General features: G+C 40.4%; 1 protein-coding gene across 3 annotated transcripts in view; it reads left to right on the top strand.

Annotated features, from left to right (window-relative positions):
- LRRFIP2 (LRR binding FLII interacting protein 2) overlaps positions 1–16,776 on the top strand; it is a 100,551-nt gene that overhangs the window by 72,294 nt on the left and 11,481 nt on the right. The window contains exons 16-23 of one of the 3 annotated variants that reach the window (XM_019508990.1): positions 291–335; positions 1,132–1,245; positions 1,733–1,804; positions 3,861–4,031; positions 5,982–6,074; positions 13,078–13,170; positions 14,865–14,966; positions 15,213–15,345. In XM_019508990.1, the coding sequence (XP_019364535.1) occupies positions 291–335; positions 1,132–1,245; positions 1,733–1,804; positions 3,861–4,031; positions 5,982–6,074; positions 13,078–13,170; positions 14,865–14,966; positions 15,213–15,345 (823 nt within the window). The remainder of the gene's footprint in view (positions 1–290; positions 336–1,131; positions 1,246–1,732; positions 1,805–3,860; positions 4,032–5,981; positions 6,075–13,077; positions 13,171–14,864; positions 14,967–15,212; positions 15,346–16,776) is intronic. The other 2 variants (XM_019508988.1, XM_019508989.1) reach the window with 2 other exon arrangements.

Below are 16,776 nucleotides of genomic sequence, written 5' to 3'. Positions count from 1 at the left end.
TAACAGGTTATTTGTAGTTCCATCTGACGTCACAGTTACCAAAGTTTTGAAAATTTTATTTGTTTGCTTGTTTTGTGAGCATGATTATTAGAAAATTAGTTAAAATAAAAAATATTTTTGGTTCAGCAGTTGAATTTTTCTGCTTGGGAAGTGCTTCCTAAAGGATTGTTTATAACTTTTTTTGTAATTATATAAATTACTTCTTATTTGGTTAAACAGAGGAGGGTGTTTATTCACAGGATTAGATCCACAAAATGTATCATTGTAACTTTTTTTTTTTTGTCTTGCAGCTGGAAGAAAAGTGTGACAAACAATATTCGGAAATTTATACAAGGGTAAAGTTTTTCATTTTTTTTACGATTAAAAATCAGCTTCCTTCAGTTATTAGTAATTTCTAAGTGATTTCCCAATGTTAGACTGCTGTAGGCTTTTACTGAAGTGTTTTGTACCCCAATAGTTTAAAATCTGTGATTGCAAAATGACACTCTAGATAGATCTTTGCAGTTCCTCTTTCAGTCCCTTAATTTCTTCCTATGGGAAAAGCTTTTTCTAATAAGAATGATTTTTTTTATAAAACTTGTCCTGCTTGGCAGGAAAGGTTTGTTTGTTTGTTTGTTTGCTTGAGAGGCAGAACTATAAAAACTGATTTCAGATGCTTCTGCGGGTATTACTGCCATTATGAAAAGTGATCACTGTTACTAGAATTGCATAGAATCTTTTGAGTATGCTTCAGCACTTTGTCTGCTAGTGAGAGAGATTTGAGTGAAAAATAGTAAATAAAGTTGAAATTGAGAATTGAGTTACTCTAGATTTTCTCTTTAATGCCACAGCACTTCAACATATTTTTGTAAATTTCACGTTACAAAACACATTGTATATCATAGTAAGTAAATGGATTGATCTACAAAGATGTAAACTGGATTTTGGAAATCAATCATCTTAAAATATATGGTATATGACTCCAGTTTAAGGTGAGAAAAAAAATTATGATTTTAAATCCAGAGCATTTGGTATTGTTTTGTTGACAACTAATTTGATTTTAAAAACTCATCTCAAGGTGGGAGGTAACGACCCCAGAAGATATCACCGGTACAGTTTCTGGTATTGTTAACTTTTTTTTCTGCTTTTAAGCCGGCATCTCGAAATTCAGCAAGTGCAACTCCCCTGAGCGGAAACTCATCCAGACGAGGGAGCGGGGATACCAGCAGTTTGGTTGATCCCGATGTCTCATTAACTGAATTGAGGGTAAATAGCATTATCTGAGAATTAGGAATAAAACTATGTGGGGGGAGGAAGGGAAATACGACCAATATGGCTAGCGGAAGAACCTTTATTTGCCACAGGAAAACAAAAAGCGACACCCCTCTCCTGTCACTTTTATGAAGGAAGGTTTATATGCTTTAATATTTCATATGATATTATTCATATGTAAAGTTGTGGAACTGATGAGCTTATTTTTAAGAAATTTTAAGTAGTTGGATAAATTTAAGGATTGGGGCTGACCTGTTTTAATACTACTGATTTTCGGATAGTGGTTGCATAACAATGTAGTAAAAAATTCATATGCTTGCAGGTCGTCTTCAGTTTCTGTGAGTTAAATGTATTTTGTTTTGCAATTTTTTGCATTTAACTGAAACCTATGCAAAGCTTATTTCCTTTTCGTTCACATATTTTTCAACTATAAACTATTTTCTCTTATTTTTATACAATGGTTCATTCCTATGTCCTGCAGGAGATCTATGATCTTAAGGACCAGATACACGATGTAGAGGGGAGATACATGCAGGGACTTAAGGAACTAAAGGTATCAGGGCTTATCCCAAGCATGCATTTCTGTATGAGTATATGTGGGTCATGGAGATTTTTACCAATTTCACTAACTGCTTTATTAACTAGAATTTTTTTTGTTTCTCCATGAAGCGTGTGGCTAATCTGCAGCGCATGGGGTTGTTCAGATTTATTTTGGACATGTAAAAATTACAGTTTCCCTGTATATCCTAAAATGTTTATTAATCCTGCATTCAAATAACATTAAGCATTTCCATTTTTTGTCAAGAATTCTCGGTGCAGTTTTTGCCTTACTGGAACAGCTTAGCATGTGTTTTTAATATTTACTGCACATTAAAATTGCGTGTAGCTTATGAGAAAAAGAAATGACATATAGTTCTGACACAATTTAACCAGAGAAAGTGTCAAGAATTTCAACAGAACTTCCAACCTAAAATGTTTTTCAGACTATTTTTTCTTTGTTTTTTGTATTCAGATTTGTTTCATACTTAGAAAAGAAAAACATACGCAAGAGACCCTTACAATTACATAGAATTCTGGTCTTGCTTAATTCACATTTTACATGGATTTTGTTTTTTGCTTATCTACGTTAGGAATGAGCTAGAAAATATGTAACATGTTCTGGTAGAGAGGAATTTTGGATTTGAGCTGTCCATTATTCTACTCTAGACCATCTCTCCTTCAGTGAATAACTAAGTACATGTAGATAAGAACTGATGGTCTGAAACTATGATGATGTGTGTTTATTTTTTTCCCGTTGATAAAAGTACATTAATGGGCTTTTCAGAACAGTTCAAACACTTCAGTAGACTATAGAATCCTTTATGCATTTTAATGACTTCCCCTATTGGGAGGCTGATCTGAAAGATATCGAAGAATTCATGTTACTATATATGCAAATCAGAAATCCTATAGTGACTATACTAACTACAGATTAAATTAAAAATACAGCATTATTAAGTTGACATTTGGCTGCTTGTTATCCTGTTTTTCAGAAGCCTTACAAGCACAAAGGACATAAGGGAAGTGGTTAGGAGTGAGTTAGGCATATAACAATTTGTACGTATGCCTTGTCTGCAGTCAGTGAGGTGGGGGAGGGAGAGATCAAAACTACTGTGATTTCCAAAACGTAAATGAAGTGTTTTCTAACAAAGAGTAAACTTGGTAAGAAAAAATTGCAGACTTTGAGACGTAGGTGTTTCTATACATAAGATGGTTACCAAAATGTGTGACTATTTTAACACACGTTTTGAGATATAAATATAGCTATGTAGTTATATATTAGAGGTTATTGAAGTTTGATATATCTATATAATGTGTGTGTGATATAGACCTATATAGATATATCAAACTGATATAGACCTATAGGTCTATATCACACACACATTATATAGATATATCAAACTCCAATATATAACTCCTATTTATATAAAAAATATATAAAGTTTGTTTTAAGGTAGTTGCATGTTTTGATAAGTCCCTATGTAGTTAAGAGACATGTCTGTTTACTTTTTTATATATAATGTTATAAGATAAAATATAAGTATTCAGAAGTTGTGATCATGTTCAGGTATTTTTTTAAAGCTTAGATTTCAACAGTTAAGATCGCTTACACTTTTTTTTCTTGCCATAATCTGTATTTGAATAGTTAAGTTAATAGTTTCAGTTTTCTTTAAGTTTGTCATTTAATGTAATTCCAGGGTATATTTGCAAAAACATAACATAAAAATTATGCAGCCGTTAGAGTCAAGAAAATATACATTTATGGGAGAAATAGGTTTTATGAGTACCAAAGTTATGAAGGTGGCATAATACTAGTGAAAAATGAATCTGTAACTTGTGCAAATTTTACAATAATTACTTTGCCTTGAATTAGTACCATCAGCTGAAGAGTAGAGATTTATTGTTTTTATTCTCTGTTTCTACCTACAATGCCTAATTTAGCAGATTAATAAAATGTTTTGTCTGAATGTTAGTGCAAAATGAATTTAGGTCCTTCAATATTATGATGGTATTTAACATTCATCTTACTTTTTGATACACTAATGCTGATATTTCCAATATTTGTGTAGGATTCTCTTGCTGAAGTTGAAGAGAAGTATAAGAAGGCCATGGTATCCAATGCACAGTTAGATAATGAGAAAAACAATTTGATTTATCAAGTGGATACACTAAAAGATATCATTGAAGAGAGAGAGGAGCAGATGGCAGAATTCTTCAGGGAGAACGAAGAGAAGTCAAAGGTACTGATATTTCATGAATTAAGCTATATTATAAGAGCATAAACTGCTTTTAAAGAAAAAAGAGCCTTTTTTAATTAGAAAAGACAGCCTTGTTACTAATAGAAGTTTTTGGATGCTGAAAATTTTTTTTTTTTTTTAGTGCAAAAAGGCCAGAGCAGACAGTCAAAACAGGGGTGGGCAGTTATTTGGGCCCTGAGGGCCACATAGGCTGTCTTAGTGAGCTGTCATGGGTTCGATCACCACTCTTCTCTTCCCCCATCCTCCCCATCCCTCCCCTCAGTGCAGCAACTCGCCAAAACTACCTGTGCAGGATGGGCCCCTGGGCAGCAGTGTTCAGGACAGGGCAGGTGGGAAGGCTGGGATCACAGGGCAGGGTCACAGGGCAGGGATAGTGCAGGGCTGGGGCCATGTAGGAGCCAAGATCTGGTGCCCACACACCCCTTTGATGGGCACGGGTTCTGCGGGCAGGGGCATGCAGGGAGCAGATCACAGCTCTGCCTCACCCCTGGCCCCATGCTGTCACGGCCCCATGCTGTCACAGCCCCATGATTCCACCCCTGACCCTGGTCCCAGACACAACTCCCCACCTGCCTGTGCACGCTGCCTGTGTGGCTTCTTGGAGCTGTGTCTGGGACTGGGATAGTGACAGCACAGGTCCATGGAAGAGCTGGAAGCTGCTGCCGAGCCTCACTGAGGGGGCTGCAACACCCACAATGGGAGAGGATGGTTGCAAGTCCTGCAGCCAAGGAGGGGAGGCAAGTGTAGGGGATGGCCATATGTCACTGCTGAGCCCACCAAGTGGGGGGAACTTAACCTCCTGCCTCGCCCCCCCACCCCTGCTTACCTATCTTCTTTCCTGGCCTGGGGTAGGCTGCCCACAGTGGGGAGGGAGAGGTGTGAATTGGCAGACACTCCTCACCCCACCATGTACTTGGACTTAGCTGCCAGGACTGGGCCAAGGGAGGTGGGAATACCCCTGTTCCCTGCCAGACCTCAGCTTGCTTTGGGTCGCCCACATGGCAGCCCCCAGCACTGCTGGCTTAGTATAGGGTAGAGCAGTGTGGGGGCAGCAGCGGGAGCCCTGGTAAGGGTGATTTGTCTGGAGGCAGGGGCCTGTCTTTATGGAGACCAGCCCCCAGCCCCTGACTTAGGTCCTCACCCAGCCATGCATGATCTCCCTGAAGACCAGGCCCTGGCTCTGGATGCAAACCCCTCACCAGGGCTCCTGCTGCTGCCACTGTACCTGCCCTGCTGCCACTCCATGCCACTATAGCCCGTGCTGAACTGGCAGGGCTGGGGGCTGCTGCCACTATGCAGGCATCCTGTGATGAGCTGTGGGCTAGCACGGGAATGCTTCAGCACTGCCCAGCAGAGCCAAAGGACCTGTCATGGGCTGGGCAAAATTGCTCTGCAGGCTGGATTCAGCCCACAGGCTGCATTTTGCCCACCCCTGAGTTAAAATTACAGGGCCTCCAATATCTTGCCCCATTGGGTAAAAATCAGTAATCTTCAGTCACTTAGATTTTTCCTGTCCAAAGGGTGTTAATCCAAAATTTTTCTGATGCTTGCTGTGTGATGTAATGCACAGAAGCCTGATCTGGGTTCAGTAATCTGATGAGAAGGGGAAAATTTGGCTTCTTACCACCTCGTTTTTCTTGGATCATGAGGTGGGGGCAAGACACCAGCCAGGTTTGTTTGTGTGTTTTTAATATTAATACCTAGCTTAGAAGGCTTTTAGTCTTCTGGCTAGTCTGGAAATTTTTTTAAGACCATGAAACTGAAGATTAACTATTAGTTTCTTTGATTTTTTTTTTTTTTTTTAATCTTGCAGGAATTCAGCATCAGTACTAACATTTGCTCATATTTGTAACCTCTTTTAACTTTATATAGAAAATGTATGTAAGAAACAGAAAACAAGGTTTGAGTTACTTACATATTTGTTTTCTGTAGGAACTGGAAAGGCACAAACACATGGGCAATGTTCTGCAGCATAAGTTGGATGAACTTAAAGAAGGTCTTCGCCAGAGAGATGAACTAATAGAGGTATGTACATATTCTGAGGAGACTTATGGAAAGATGTCAGGTTTTTTTAATTGGGCATAGAAAGAGTATAGAAGGCTTGGGTGGTATATATGTATATGCTGTCTCCACTTTTATAAAATAGATATAAGTACCATCTCTACGTTTCTTAGGAAAAAAAGTTGTCCTGACTTGGTAACAAGAATATAAGCTAGCCAGAAGTATTTTTAATTACTCTATATCAGTTTGCTGGATCTAGCTGAAAATTGGAAATGTTTGTCTGAAGTTTTTAAAAGTTTTGTTTTGTTTTGCTGTAATTTAAATCTTGTTTTGAATATTTAAGTCGTTGGGGCCACCAGTGTTCCTCTTTCTTCTGTGAGCAGAGATTTAGTACTTGTATGGAAAAGTGTGTTCATGTATTGGCATTTCTGAGGAACTGGAATCTCCACAAATATTAGTCAACCAGATTGCCCACATTCTACAAGCTACAAATTAACTTTTTTTCCTTTTCCTTTCCACTTTTAAAAAGACAGGTTTATACTGTTTGAATTAGGTTTGCATAATATTTGTGTATTCATTCGCATATGATACACCTGGGGAGGAAGAACCAGCAACATACCTACAGGCTGGGGAACTCACTTCTTGTCAGTGCAGAGGCAGAAAAGGATCTTGGAGTCATCATTGATGTCAAGTTGAACATGGGCCGGCAGTGTGGGGATGCAGTCAGGAAGGCCAACCGCACCTTGTCATGCATCCACAGATGCATCTCAAGCAGGTCCAGAGAGGTGATACTCCCCCTCTACGCGGCACTGGTCAGGCCGCAGTTGGAGTACTGCGTCCAGTTCTGGGCGCTGCACTTCAAGAGGGATCCGGACAACATCGAGAGGGTCCAGAGGAGGGCCACTTGCTTGATCGGGGGCAGCAGGGCAGGTCCTACGAGGAGAGGCTAAGGGACCTAAACCTGTTCAGCCTCCACAAGAGAAGGCTGAGGGGGGATCTAGTGGCCTGTTACAAACTAGTCAGAGGGGAACAGTAGGCATTGGGGGAGTCCCTGTTCCCCCGAGCACTACCAGGAGCGACTAGAAATAATGGTCACAAGCTGGCAGAGGGTAAATTCAGATTAGACATCAGGAGGCACTACTTCACTGTCAGGGCGGCTAGGATCTGGAAACAACTTCCAAGGAAAGTGGTGCTGGCTCCTACCCTGGGGGTCTTTAAGACAAGGCTTGACAATCACCTTGCTGGAGTCGTTTGACCCCAGTACTCTTTCCTGCCATGACAGGGGGTCAGACTTGATGATCTGCTCAGGTCCCTTCTGACCCTACTAACTATGAAACTATGAACGTATCATTGTCAGAGTTGGCCTAGTAGTACAAGATCATAACATCCGGGGCAGCTCCTTGTTCCTATATTACACTGGTGAAAGAAAGAATGTTAGGACTAATCCTTCCTTAATTTATGAAGAAATGGAGAATTCCTCTTTATGTAAAAGATATGTATGATTGGTCAGGAGTCCAGTATGAAACTGGAGATAGGCCTGTTGAAAGTCTCTTGATTAGCGTCAGAGGGGAGAGCAACAAGGGGTGACATCGTGGTGGGTGTCTGCTGTAGACCAAACCAGGAGGATGAGGTGGATGAGGATTTCTTCAAACAGTTATCCAGCTTAATGTGAGGGCCCGACTCGAGCCAAGTGCTAAATAATCCAGCAGCTGGCCCAACAGTACTCTGCCATAGGGATCCTAATCCAGGAAACTGCCCAACTGATGATAAGAACCTCTACATCCTGGGTTTCACCTTGATTGCTACACTCTACCATCCATACTATGGCATTAATACATTTGCCAAAACCTGTGTCACATCCAGACTAATAGCCACTTCTCTCTGCAGCAACAAACTCTCTTGGATTGCAGCGTTCATCAATGGTAACCACAGTCAATGTGTATAAACCACCTAAAACCCCCTTCACTAACATCCCTATATACCCCCACACAACGATTTACTCTGTAGATTTCTTTGCTCAGCGTTTGGAGTGTGGCTACCAACATGACTTTCCAGATGGCAAAGCACTGGTAGCCTGGGTGTCTTCAGCAGGACTCACCTTGCTCTGTGACTCCAAGCAACTTGGCTCTTTCCACTCAACCAAATGGAAAACCAATACCAGCCCTGTCCTGGCCTTCACAAGTGCAACAACCTTTCCCACTTCTCCTCCCATCAGAATGGCAATCAGCAATTTCCCCCATTTGCAGCACCGACATCTTTAATTAAGAATCCTGGACTTACACAACTCGCATCAAGCTTACCAACCCCATGTTGTAACTCCACTAAAGCTAACTGGGACAAATTCAAAACAGACCCTGCTAAACTCATTACCTTCCTACTTGAACCAACCAACCCTGATGTCAGTAAGGCATACGAAACATTCTGCTCTCTAATCATTCAGACTGCCAAACACAACATTTCTTGAGGCTTTTGAAAATACTACCTCCCTGGGTGGGATGATAAATGCAATATATTAGCCAATTAATATCAATCTGCTACCACTCTTGAAGAAATCCATAATGCTGTCACAGCACTCCTTGACCACCTCAGTAAACAGAGACAAGATAAATAGATCCAAACCACCCAAAACATAAATTTCACCCACTCAAGCAGGAAAGCCTGGTCCACTATCAGCTGCTTAACTGGCAATTCCAGACAATCCCCAAAAGCTCCGGTAAAGACCAGTGATATCACCAGATGTATTAACAATGGAAAAATTTCAAAATCAGACAGATATTTCCCCCGCATGGTGAACGCAAAATTGAAAGAGGCCTGGTACTCTTTCCTCAGTAGACTCAAATCTCTGTATCAACTTTGAATTCAAAGAGATGATGCAGGCCATCAGCACCCTTGAGGCTGGAAAGTCCTCAAGCCCAGACAACTTCCATCCAGAATTCTTCATCTACACCTCAGACTTGCCCCCACAACATCCAAAAAATATATATATGCACAGACGACATAGCCCTAATGATTGCAGGAAAAAACTTCAAGAATCTGAAGCAAGATCTGACAAAGGATCTCACTACCATAAGCACTTACTTTCAGAACTGGAGACTCAAACTAAACATCACAAAGACTGTCAGCACCTTTTACCTTGCCAACAAATTTGCCAAAACAACATTGAATGTCAAGTGTGGAACAAATTCCATCCCTTTCAAAAGCTACCCAAAGTACCTTTGAGTCACCCTGGACCACACCCTAACCCACAAGATGCAACTTATCCAACTGACAGCCAAAGTACATGCTTGCAAGACCTCTCCATCGACTAGCTGGTCTCAGATGGGGAGTTAACCCCACCATACTTCAGACATCCACCCTGGCACTGACATACTCAACAGCTGAATGCTGTGCCCCGGCGTGGTGCAAAAGTGCCCACACTCTCAAAGTGGCGAGGGCACTTAACAGCATGCAACTCATATCTGGATGCATCCACTGTACCCCTACATCATAGCTAACACTAACACTGATCAGTGGTATTGTTCTTCCTGACATCCATGAGCAGCAAAGCTTCCGCCTCCTTCACCATGCTGAACTAGACCATAATGACTACCTACATAGCACATCTGCACAGATCCTCATTGGGCAGCGCCTCTGAACTACAAAACCCCTTATTGCCAACCTGCACTCTGTTTCCAAAGGTTCTTCCCCAGATGACTGGGCTGTACAACTGTGGGAAGAACAATGGGCTTCTGAGAACTGCGGACTCAAAACGTTCATCCCAAACACCTCAACAAGACCTCCTGACTTCGATTTAGACATACTCTCCTGGGTCCACCTCAGTAGACTGTAAACTGGCTACAGCCACTTCTGCCATAACATGCACTAAATAGGCCTGAAATCCAGTGCCATTTCTGAATGTGGCACCCCCCACAGACTGCAAACCACATAGTTACAGAATGCCCTGTCTTCCATTGCCCTGGAAACCTCAGTGCCCTCGACAACCCATCTCAATCCTGGCTCAGCTCTGTCCAATGTGAAATATGACTCTGACATGGCATTTTTGTCATATGAAAAAAAAAACATGAAAAAAAATCTGGAAGATGGGATGGAGTGCATCCTAAGTCTGAGGATGACATTAAGTGTGGGGGTGACTAGTAGATACATTGGAGGGTAGGGCTAGGATTCAGAGATCTAGATAACTTGAAGGATTGGATCAAAAGAAATCTCATGAAATTCAATAAGAAGTGCAAAGCCCTGCATTTTGGACAAAACAATCCCAATGCACTGGTACAGGCTGGGGTCTTACTGACTAACTAGCAGCTCTGCAGAAACGGACCTGGGAGTTAAAGTGGACAGTACACTAAATGTGAGCTAACAGTATACCCTTGTTGCACAGAAGGCAAACGGCGTACTGGGCCACATTAGTGGGAGCATTGTCAGCAGATTTAGAGAAGTGATTAGTCCCCTCTATTCAGCACTGGTGAGGCTACATCTGGAGTACTGTACCCAGGTTTGGACCCTCTGCTACAGCAAAGATGTGGACAAATTGGAGAGAGTCCAGCGGAGAGCAGCGGCAAATGGGTCGGGGGCTGAGGAACATGACTTCTGAGGGAGAGGCTGAGGAAACTGGGCAGCCTTCAGCTACCTGAAGGGTGGTTCCAAAGAGGATGGAGCTAGACTGGTCTCAGCAGTGGCAGGTAACAGAACAAGGAGAAATGGTCTCAAGTTGCAGGAAGGGAAGTTTAGGTTAGATATTATCAAAAATTTACTCACTAGGGGAGTACTGGAACAGGCTACCCAGAGACATTATGGACTTCCCATCCTTGGAGGTTTTTAAGACCTGGCTAGGCAAAGCCTTTGGGATGATGTAGCTTGGGGTGGTCCTGCTTTGAGCAGGGGGTTGGACTAGATGACCTCCTGAGGTCCCTTCCAATCCTTATTTTCTACGATGAGGCCTATATCATCAAAGATATTTAGGTGCTGACATTTAAAATCTGTGGGAATCTTTTTTGAGGGTTTAAGCCAAACTTTTTAGCTGTTGTTTAGACATACTTAAAAATGTAAACATTTTTATACAACATTTTGAAAGCTTCTTTTACTGCTATTTTCCTTAGTTTGTCTGCTAGCTATATGGTTCTCCAAGGCTATCTTTTCAGGCCTGTGAAACCCAAAAGTCTTGTAAGAGCAATCTAGCTTAGGGGTCAACAACATTTTCCAGCAGGGAGCCAAAATGACCTAGCTCAGAGCTGCTGCTACTGCTCCTCCCTGCTACTTAGCTGCAGTCCCTCTGTGCCAGAGCCCATGCCTCTTGACTTTAGGGCTGCATGGGTAGAGCTCACCTCTCTCAGACCTCTAGGCAGCTGACTGAAGTGCAATGCAGGGTAAGTCCCCTGCTGCTTAATGACACCAAAGCCCCAAGGCAGATTCAAAGGGTGTGTTTGGTTCAAATCTGGCCTGCAGGCTTTAGGTTGTCAACCCCAATCTAGATCAGGTATGGCCAGGGAGGTGATGAAGGTACTACTGGGGCTGCAGTTCTGTCATCTGAAGAACAAAATGCCAGCATGCAATGTGTCCTCTGGCTAACCCAAGGGGCATTTGATTAACTTGAAGAGGCAATGTGGTATAATGGACCAAAAACTGAGGGCAAAGCCAACTCGTACATGTTCTGACTTTCTCTGACATTTACCATTACTTTGTGGATTAGGATCTAGCTCATATATAGTTTTGTTATCATAAAAAGAGGAACAGATTGTGGGCAAGAGGGCTAAAAGAAAATTTTAGCAGACCAACCAAAAAATGCTAAAAATACTGAAGTCACATCTGGATGTACTAGTATATTACCTAAAACTGTAAGTGGTAAACATTTCTTCTTGGACACTCTTCTTCTTTCTAATTTTCAAGACACTTGCTTTTTCATTTTGTAAAGTTTGAGGTAATAAAACATACACGTGCATAAAAACCATGTATATAAATATTTACTGTAAGTTCTTAAGCACAGTTTGTAGAGTGATTTGTATTTTGTTGGGCACATGTAATAGATTTGTTACAGATTTTTCTAATGCAGTTATTTTATAAACTAATATTGAAACCTTTATATGTTGTATTCAGTGCTTTAACATGCAGTTTCTCACCTTTGTAAGTTTTTCTGCTAAAAATCACCAAACTGTACAGTGTGATGATTTTAAATAGGGTACAGAAGAGTTAGACCTGGTTAGAAATACCAACACCAGATTCTGAGTACATTAATTATATGACATAAAAGAACATTTTTGTGCTCATTCTATTTGCCATATAATAACCATCAAATTGGTTTGGTTGAGATGAGCACATTTTCTCAAAGGAATTGCAGTTAAAATATACATTTCTCACTGAAGCAAACATTAGTCTCAGTTTTCTGTAGGTAATACTTTTACTTCTGTTCAGTTTTTTTAAAGTTTCTAATGTGTGTACCTTTTGCTATTGGGGTAAATTAATAAGACTGCAAGGATAAGCAAGCAACTTGGGGGCTTGAAAATCACATTTTAACCTGATTTCTAAACCACCTGCCTAGATGCTACAATTTAATTAAATTAGTTTTGTAGCTGTAAGCATTTTGAATGCATTGCAATAATTTATACAATTTGAAGTGAAATGTTAGTTTAATTTCATATGATAATTGTCAGTCTCTGCTGAAGAGCTACCATAAAAGTAATTATAAGGAAAGTTACTATACATTTATGCCATCAAGAATGTTACTTTCAGATAGCATTTGGAACTGCTGTGACATGAAAAATCACATGCTCATTTAAATTCATCAGCAGTGGAAATTATATATTATGTTCTCTTGCATAATATTGTTGTATAAGTAAAGTTAGTTACAATATTCTTGTATGAATCAAAAAAGGGAAAAACTAGTTTTAGCCTCAGATGCCATATCTATTTTTAAACTTTATTCTTAAAAACCTTTTCATTCATTTTTTTTTTTTTTTTTACTACTAAATTTTCTTTATCTCTTACTTTTCCTTTTCTGTCTTTCCTTTTATTCTTTCTTTCCTCTCATGTGCTGCAGGAGAATCAACGCATGCAGCAGAAAGTAGACTGCTTAACCAGAGAGGTGTATGACCTCCAGGAGACAATTAATTGGAAAGATAAAAAAATTGGGGTATGCAATAAATATGGTGGAGAAGGGCGTATGAATTTAGAAATAAACTGGTATATATCAGTGTTCCATAGGACTTTTAATAGTCTATGGATATGAAGGCCACTTATATTTTAGCCATTTTTACTCTTCGTAGTCTGGTTTTTTATGAATAAATAAAAAATCCTCATGGCAAGAAATCAATGAGTTCTGTTCCAAATTAGAAGATTTCATATGTAGAGTGAGTATGACAGATACATTTACAGTTTTATGCTTTAAGAAATTGATTGTGAATACTGCATTTTCTGTATTAAGACTGGACTGTAGGATTCATCTAGCCAGTTGTCATGCCTTTCAGCCAATTCCAGTGCTTTGGGTAAATCCAGAGCTACATATACTTTGCACTATATCTAGTAGGTACCAGGTAGATTTTTCCCCAAGCCTTGCCTAAAATATATTTTAAAATAAGTGTAATTAGGTTTTTAATCTTGTTTTCCCTAACAAGCAGCAAAAAACCCGGTTGATTAATAAGAATAAGTAACTATGGAATGAAAGCTGAAAGCCAAAGGGTTCCTAGAGGTCTGGTAGTATGCCGTGTTTAAATTTTACAGTCATCTTTTCAGAGCACTTAACAAGTACATGTAGAAGTTTGAATTTTTTTCTGCTGAAATAAATTAGCAGAATACTGTATTAAAAGTTGCACTCAGCATAGAAATTCTAAATGATCATTAAAATCCAGTTTATTAAAGCTGAAAACTGAAGCAAATACAATGTTAAGTATTTTTCTTTCATATTTGATATCAGTCTATTACTAAACGTGTGCATGCCACAGTGTTTATTAGATAAGTTATCTTGTCATGTAAACATATATGTTTACATTTGTGCAGTTGTCAGATTGAGGATTACTTGTATATGCCATGATGAATCTGAATGGAGCATTGGAAAGCTGTCTAATCAGTTGAGCGTGGCTGATTTAGCTCTGGATTACAGCTGCAATATAGTTGTGAGAGACTGTTATGTAAATGTTTTGTGTTTGGTTCTGATTCTTTTGGGATTAAAATACTGGTTAGTGTCACTTTTTTTTAAAAGTGTCTGTCAGTAATTGAGTGCCTAAAATATTCATGCGAATAATACACGTAGGTATTTATAAGCAGATACACAGGACAAAGACTCCTGCCTGGTCTGTGGCCCTGTACAGGTTGCATTAGTATTATAGATGTGGTATTCTAACATCTGTACCAGCTGATTTTGAGAAGGGCATGGAGTAGTATGGAGAACATTGGAGTAGTTTGCCCAGCTTAGCAGCATGCAAATTTTAGTAAATAATCATGCATTTGGATTGTGACATAGAAATTTCTCTTGAAGTCATAAACAAGTATTTATTAAATGTATCCAAAATGTTTGTCAAAATACGTTATCAGTAAAGGTGTTCTTATTTTGAGGGTTTTATAAGACAGTTCAGTGAATTAAATACTCCGCAGAAGAATGGTAGAATGAAGAATGTTGTTTATTTTTGGCATAGGTTAATAGGTTAGGGGGCTGGATTATATTAGACTCTTGTAAAAGGTAGTCAGTAGAATTGTACAGGTTTATAATCCCCTTTCTGTTCCTTTCTTTTATTCGACAGTTTGCATTTATTTGTATAAGAATTCTCTCTATTGTCTATCACATGCTTTTTCTCTATCCCATTCTTTTTCTTGCTACCTGCCTGTACCCAGGCTCTAGAAAGACAGAAAGAATACTTTGACTGCATTAAGAATGAGCGAGATGAGCTCAGAGATGAGTTGGCTGACATGAAGGAAACAATGAAGAGAGGAGAGGTATGTTAGTAGCAGTCATACAGTAATATAAGCACAGGAATGTGGGTTGAAACTACAGTTAACAAAAGAGAAAGCATATTAGTACTCCTGTATGTGCCAAAAAACTCAGCCATCAAATAAATAGTGTATTTTAGTATAATTGTTTCAATCTGGCTGAAAACTCTTCTGGAAATACCTTTCTATCCAATTATATTTTAATGTTTCTTTTGTATGGGTATAGTTTTTTTGTTTGTTTGTGTTTTTCAGAAACATGGATTAGTTATAATCCCAGATGGCACTCCAAATGGTGATGTAAACCATGAACCAGTGGTTGGTGCAATAACTGTTGTATCACAAGAAGCAGCTCATGTCTTGGAAACTGCAGGAGAAGGACCACTAGGTAAACGCATGCTTCACACATTTTCTTCTAAAGGTTTTAGTAGATCCTGTTTTGTCCTAAAAACCTCCAAGGATGGAGATTCCACCACCTCTCTGGGTAACCTGTTCCAGTGTTTTACTACCCTCCTAGTGAGAAAATTCTTCCTAATATCTAACCTAAACTTCCCTTGCTGCAACTTGAGACCATTGTTCCTTGTTCTGTCATCTGCCACACTGAGAACTGTCTAGCTCCATCCAGTATAGAAATTGTAAATAATTATTAAAATCCAGTATATTAAAGCTGAAAACAAGCAAATACAATGTTAATTACCCTCTTTTGAACCCCACTTCAGGTAATTAAAGGTGGCTATTAAATCCCCTCTCAGTCTCCTCTTCTCTAGACTAAATAAGCTGAGTTTCCTCAGCTTTTCCTCACAAGTCCTCCAGCCCACTCACCATTTTTGTTACCCTCTTCTGGACTCTCTCCAATTTGTCCACATCCTTTCTGTAGTGGGGTGCCCAAAATTGAACACAGCACTTTAGATGTGGCCTCACCAGTGCTAAGTAGAGGGGAATAATCACTTCCCTTGACCTAGTTTCATAGTGCATGGGGTTGGATGGCACCTAAACAGATCATCAGGTCCAACCCCCTGCTCCAGGCAGGAATGGGTGCCCCAGTCATATCACCCCAGCCAAATATCTGTCCAGCCTTCTCTTGAAGACCCCCAAGGTAGGAGAGAACACCACCTCACTTGGGAGCCCATTCCAGAGCCTGGCAGCCCTAACTGTAAAGCAATGCCTCCTGATGTCCAGCCTGAACCTTTGCTCTAACAATTTTTGACCCTTATTCCTAGTAACCCTGGGTGGTGCCTGGGGAAACAGAACCTCCCCCAATTCTTGCTGGCCCCCTCTAGTGAGTTTGTAAATGGCCACCAGATCCCCTATCAGCCTTCTCTTGTGGAGGCTGAATAGGTTCAGGCCCTTTAGCCTCTCCTTGTAGGGCCTGCCTCGCTGCCCCTTGACCATGCGACTGGCCCTCTTTTGGCCCCTCTCAATGCTAGCCACATCCCTCTTGAAGTGTGGCGCCCAGAACTGGACGCAGTACTCCAACTGTGGCCTGACCAATGCCGCATAGAGGGGAAGGATCATCTCCCTGGACCTGCTTGTGATGCATTTGTGGATACATAACAAGGTACAGTTAGCCTTATTGACTGCTTCCTCGCATTGGCGGCTAATGTTCATCCTGGAGTCAGCAATGACTCCAAGATTCCTTTCTGCCACTGTGTTGACAAGAAGGGTGTTCCCCAGCCTATAGGTGTATAGCTGCTTCTTTCTCCCTAGATGCAGTACCTTGCACTTGCCTGCATTGAATTCCATCCTAGTCTCATCCACTCACCTCTGTAACCTGAATAGATCTAGCTGTATTCTGTCCCTCCTCTCCAGTGTGCCTACC

This window comes from Gavialis gangeticus, unplaced genomic scaffold (genome assembly GCF_001723915.1).
Source record: "Gavialis gangeticus isolate Ggan-Ray unplaced genomic scaffold, GavGan_comp1, whole genome shotgun sequence".
Classification (NCBI taxonomy): Eukaryota; Metazoa; Chordata; order Crocodylia; family Gavialidae; genus Gavialis; species Gavialis gangeticus.
Note: the sequence above shows the minus strand (reverse complement) of the source record. Positions and strands in the feature narration are given on the sequence as shown.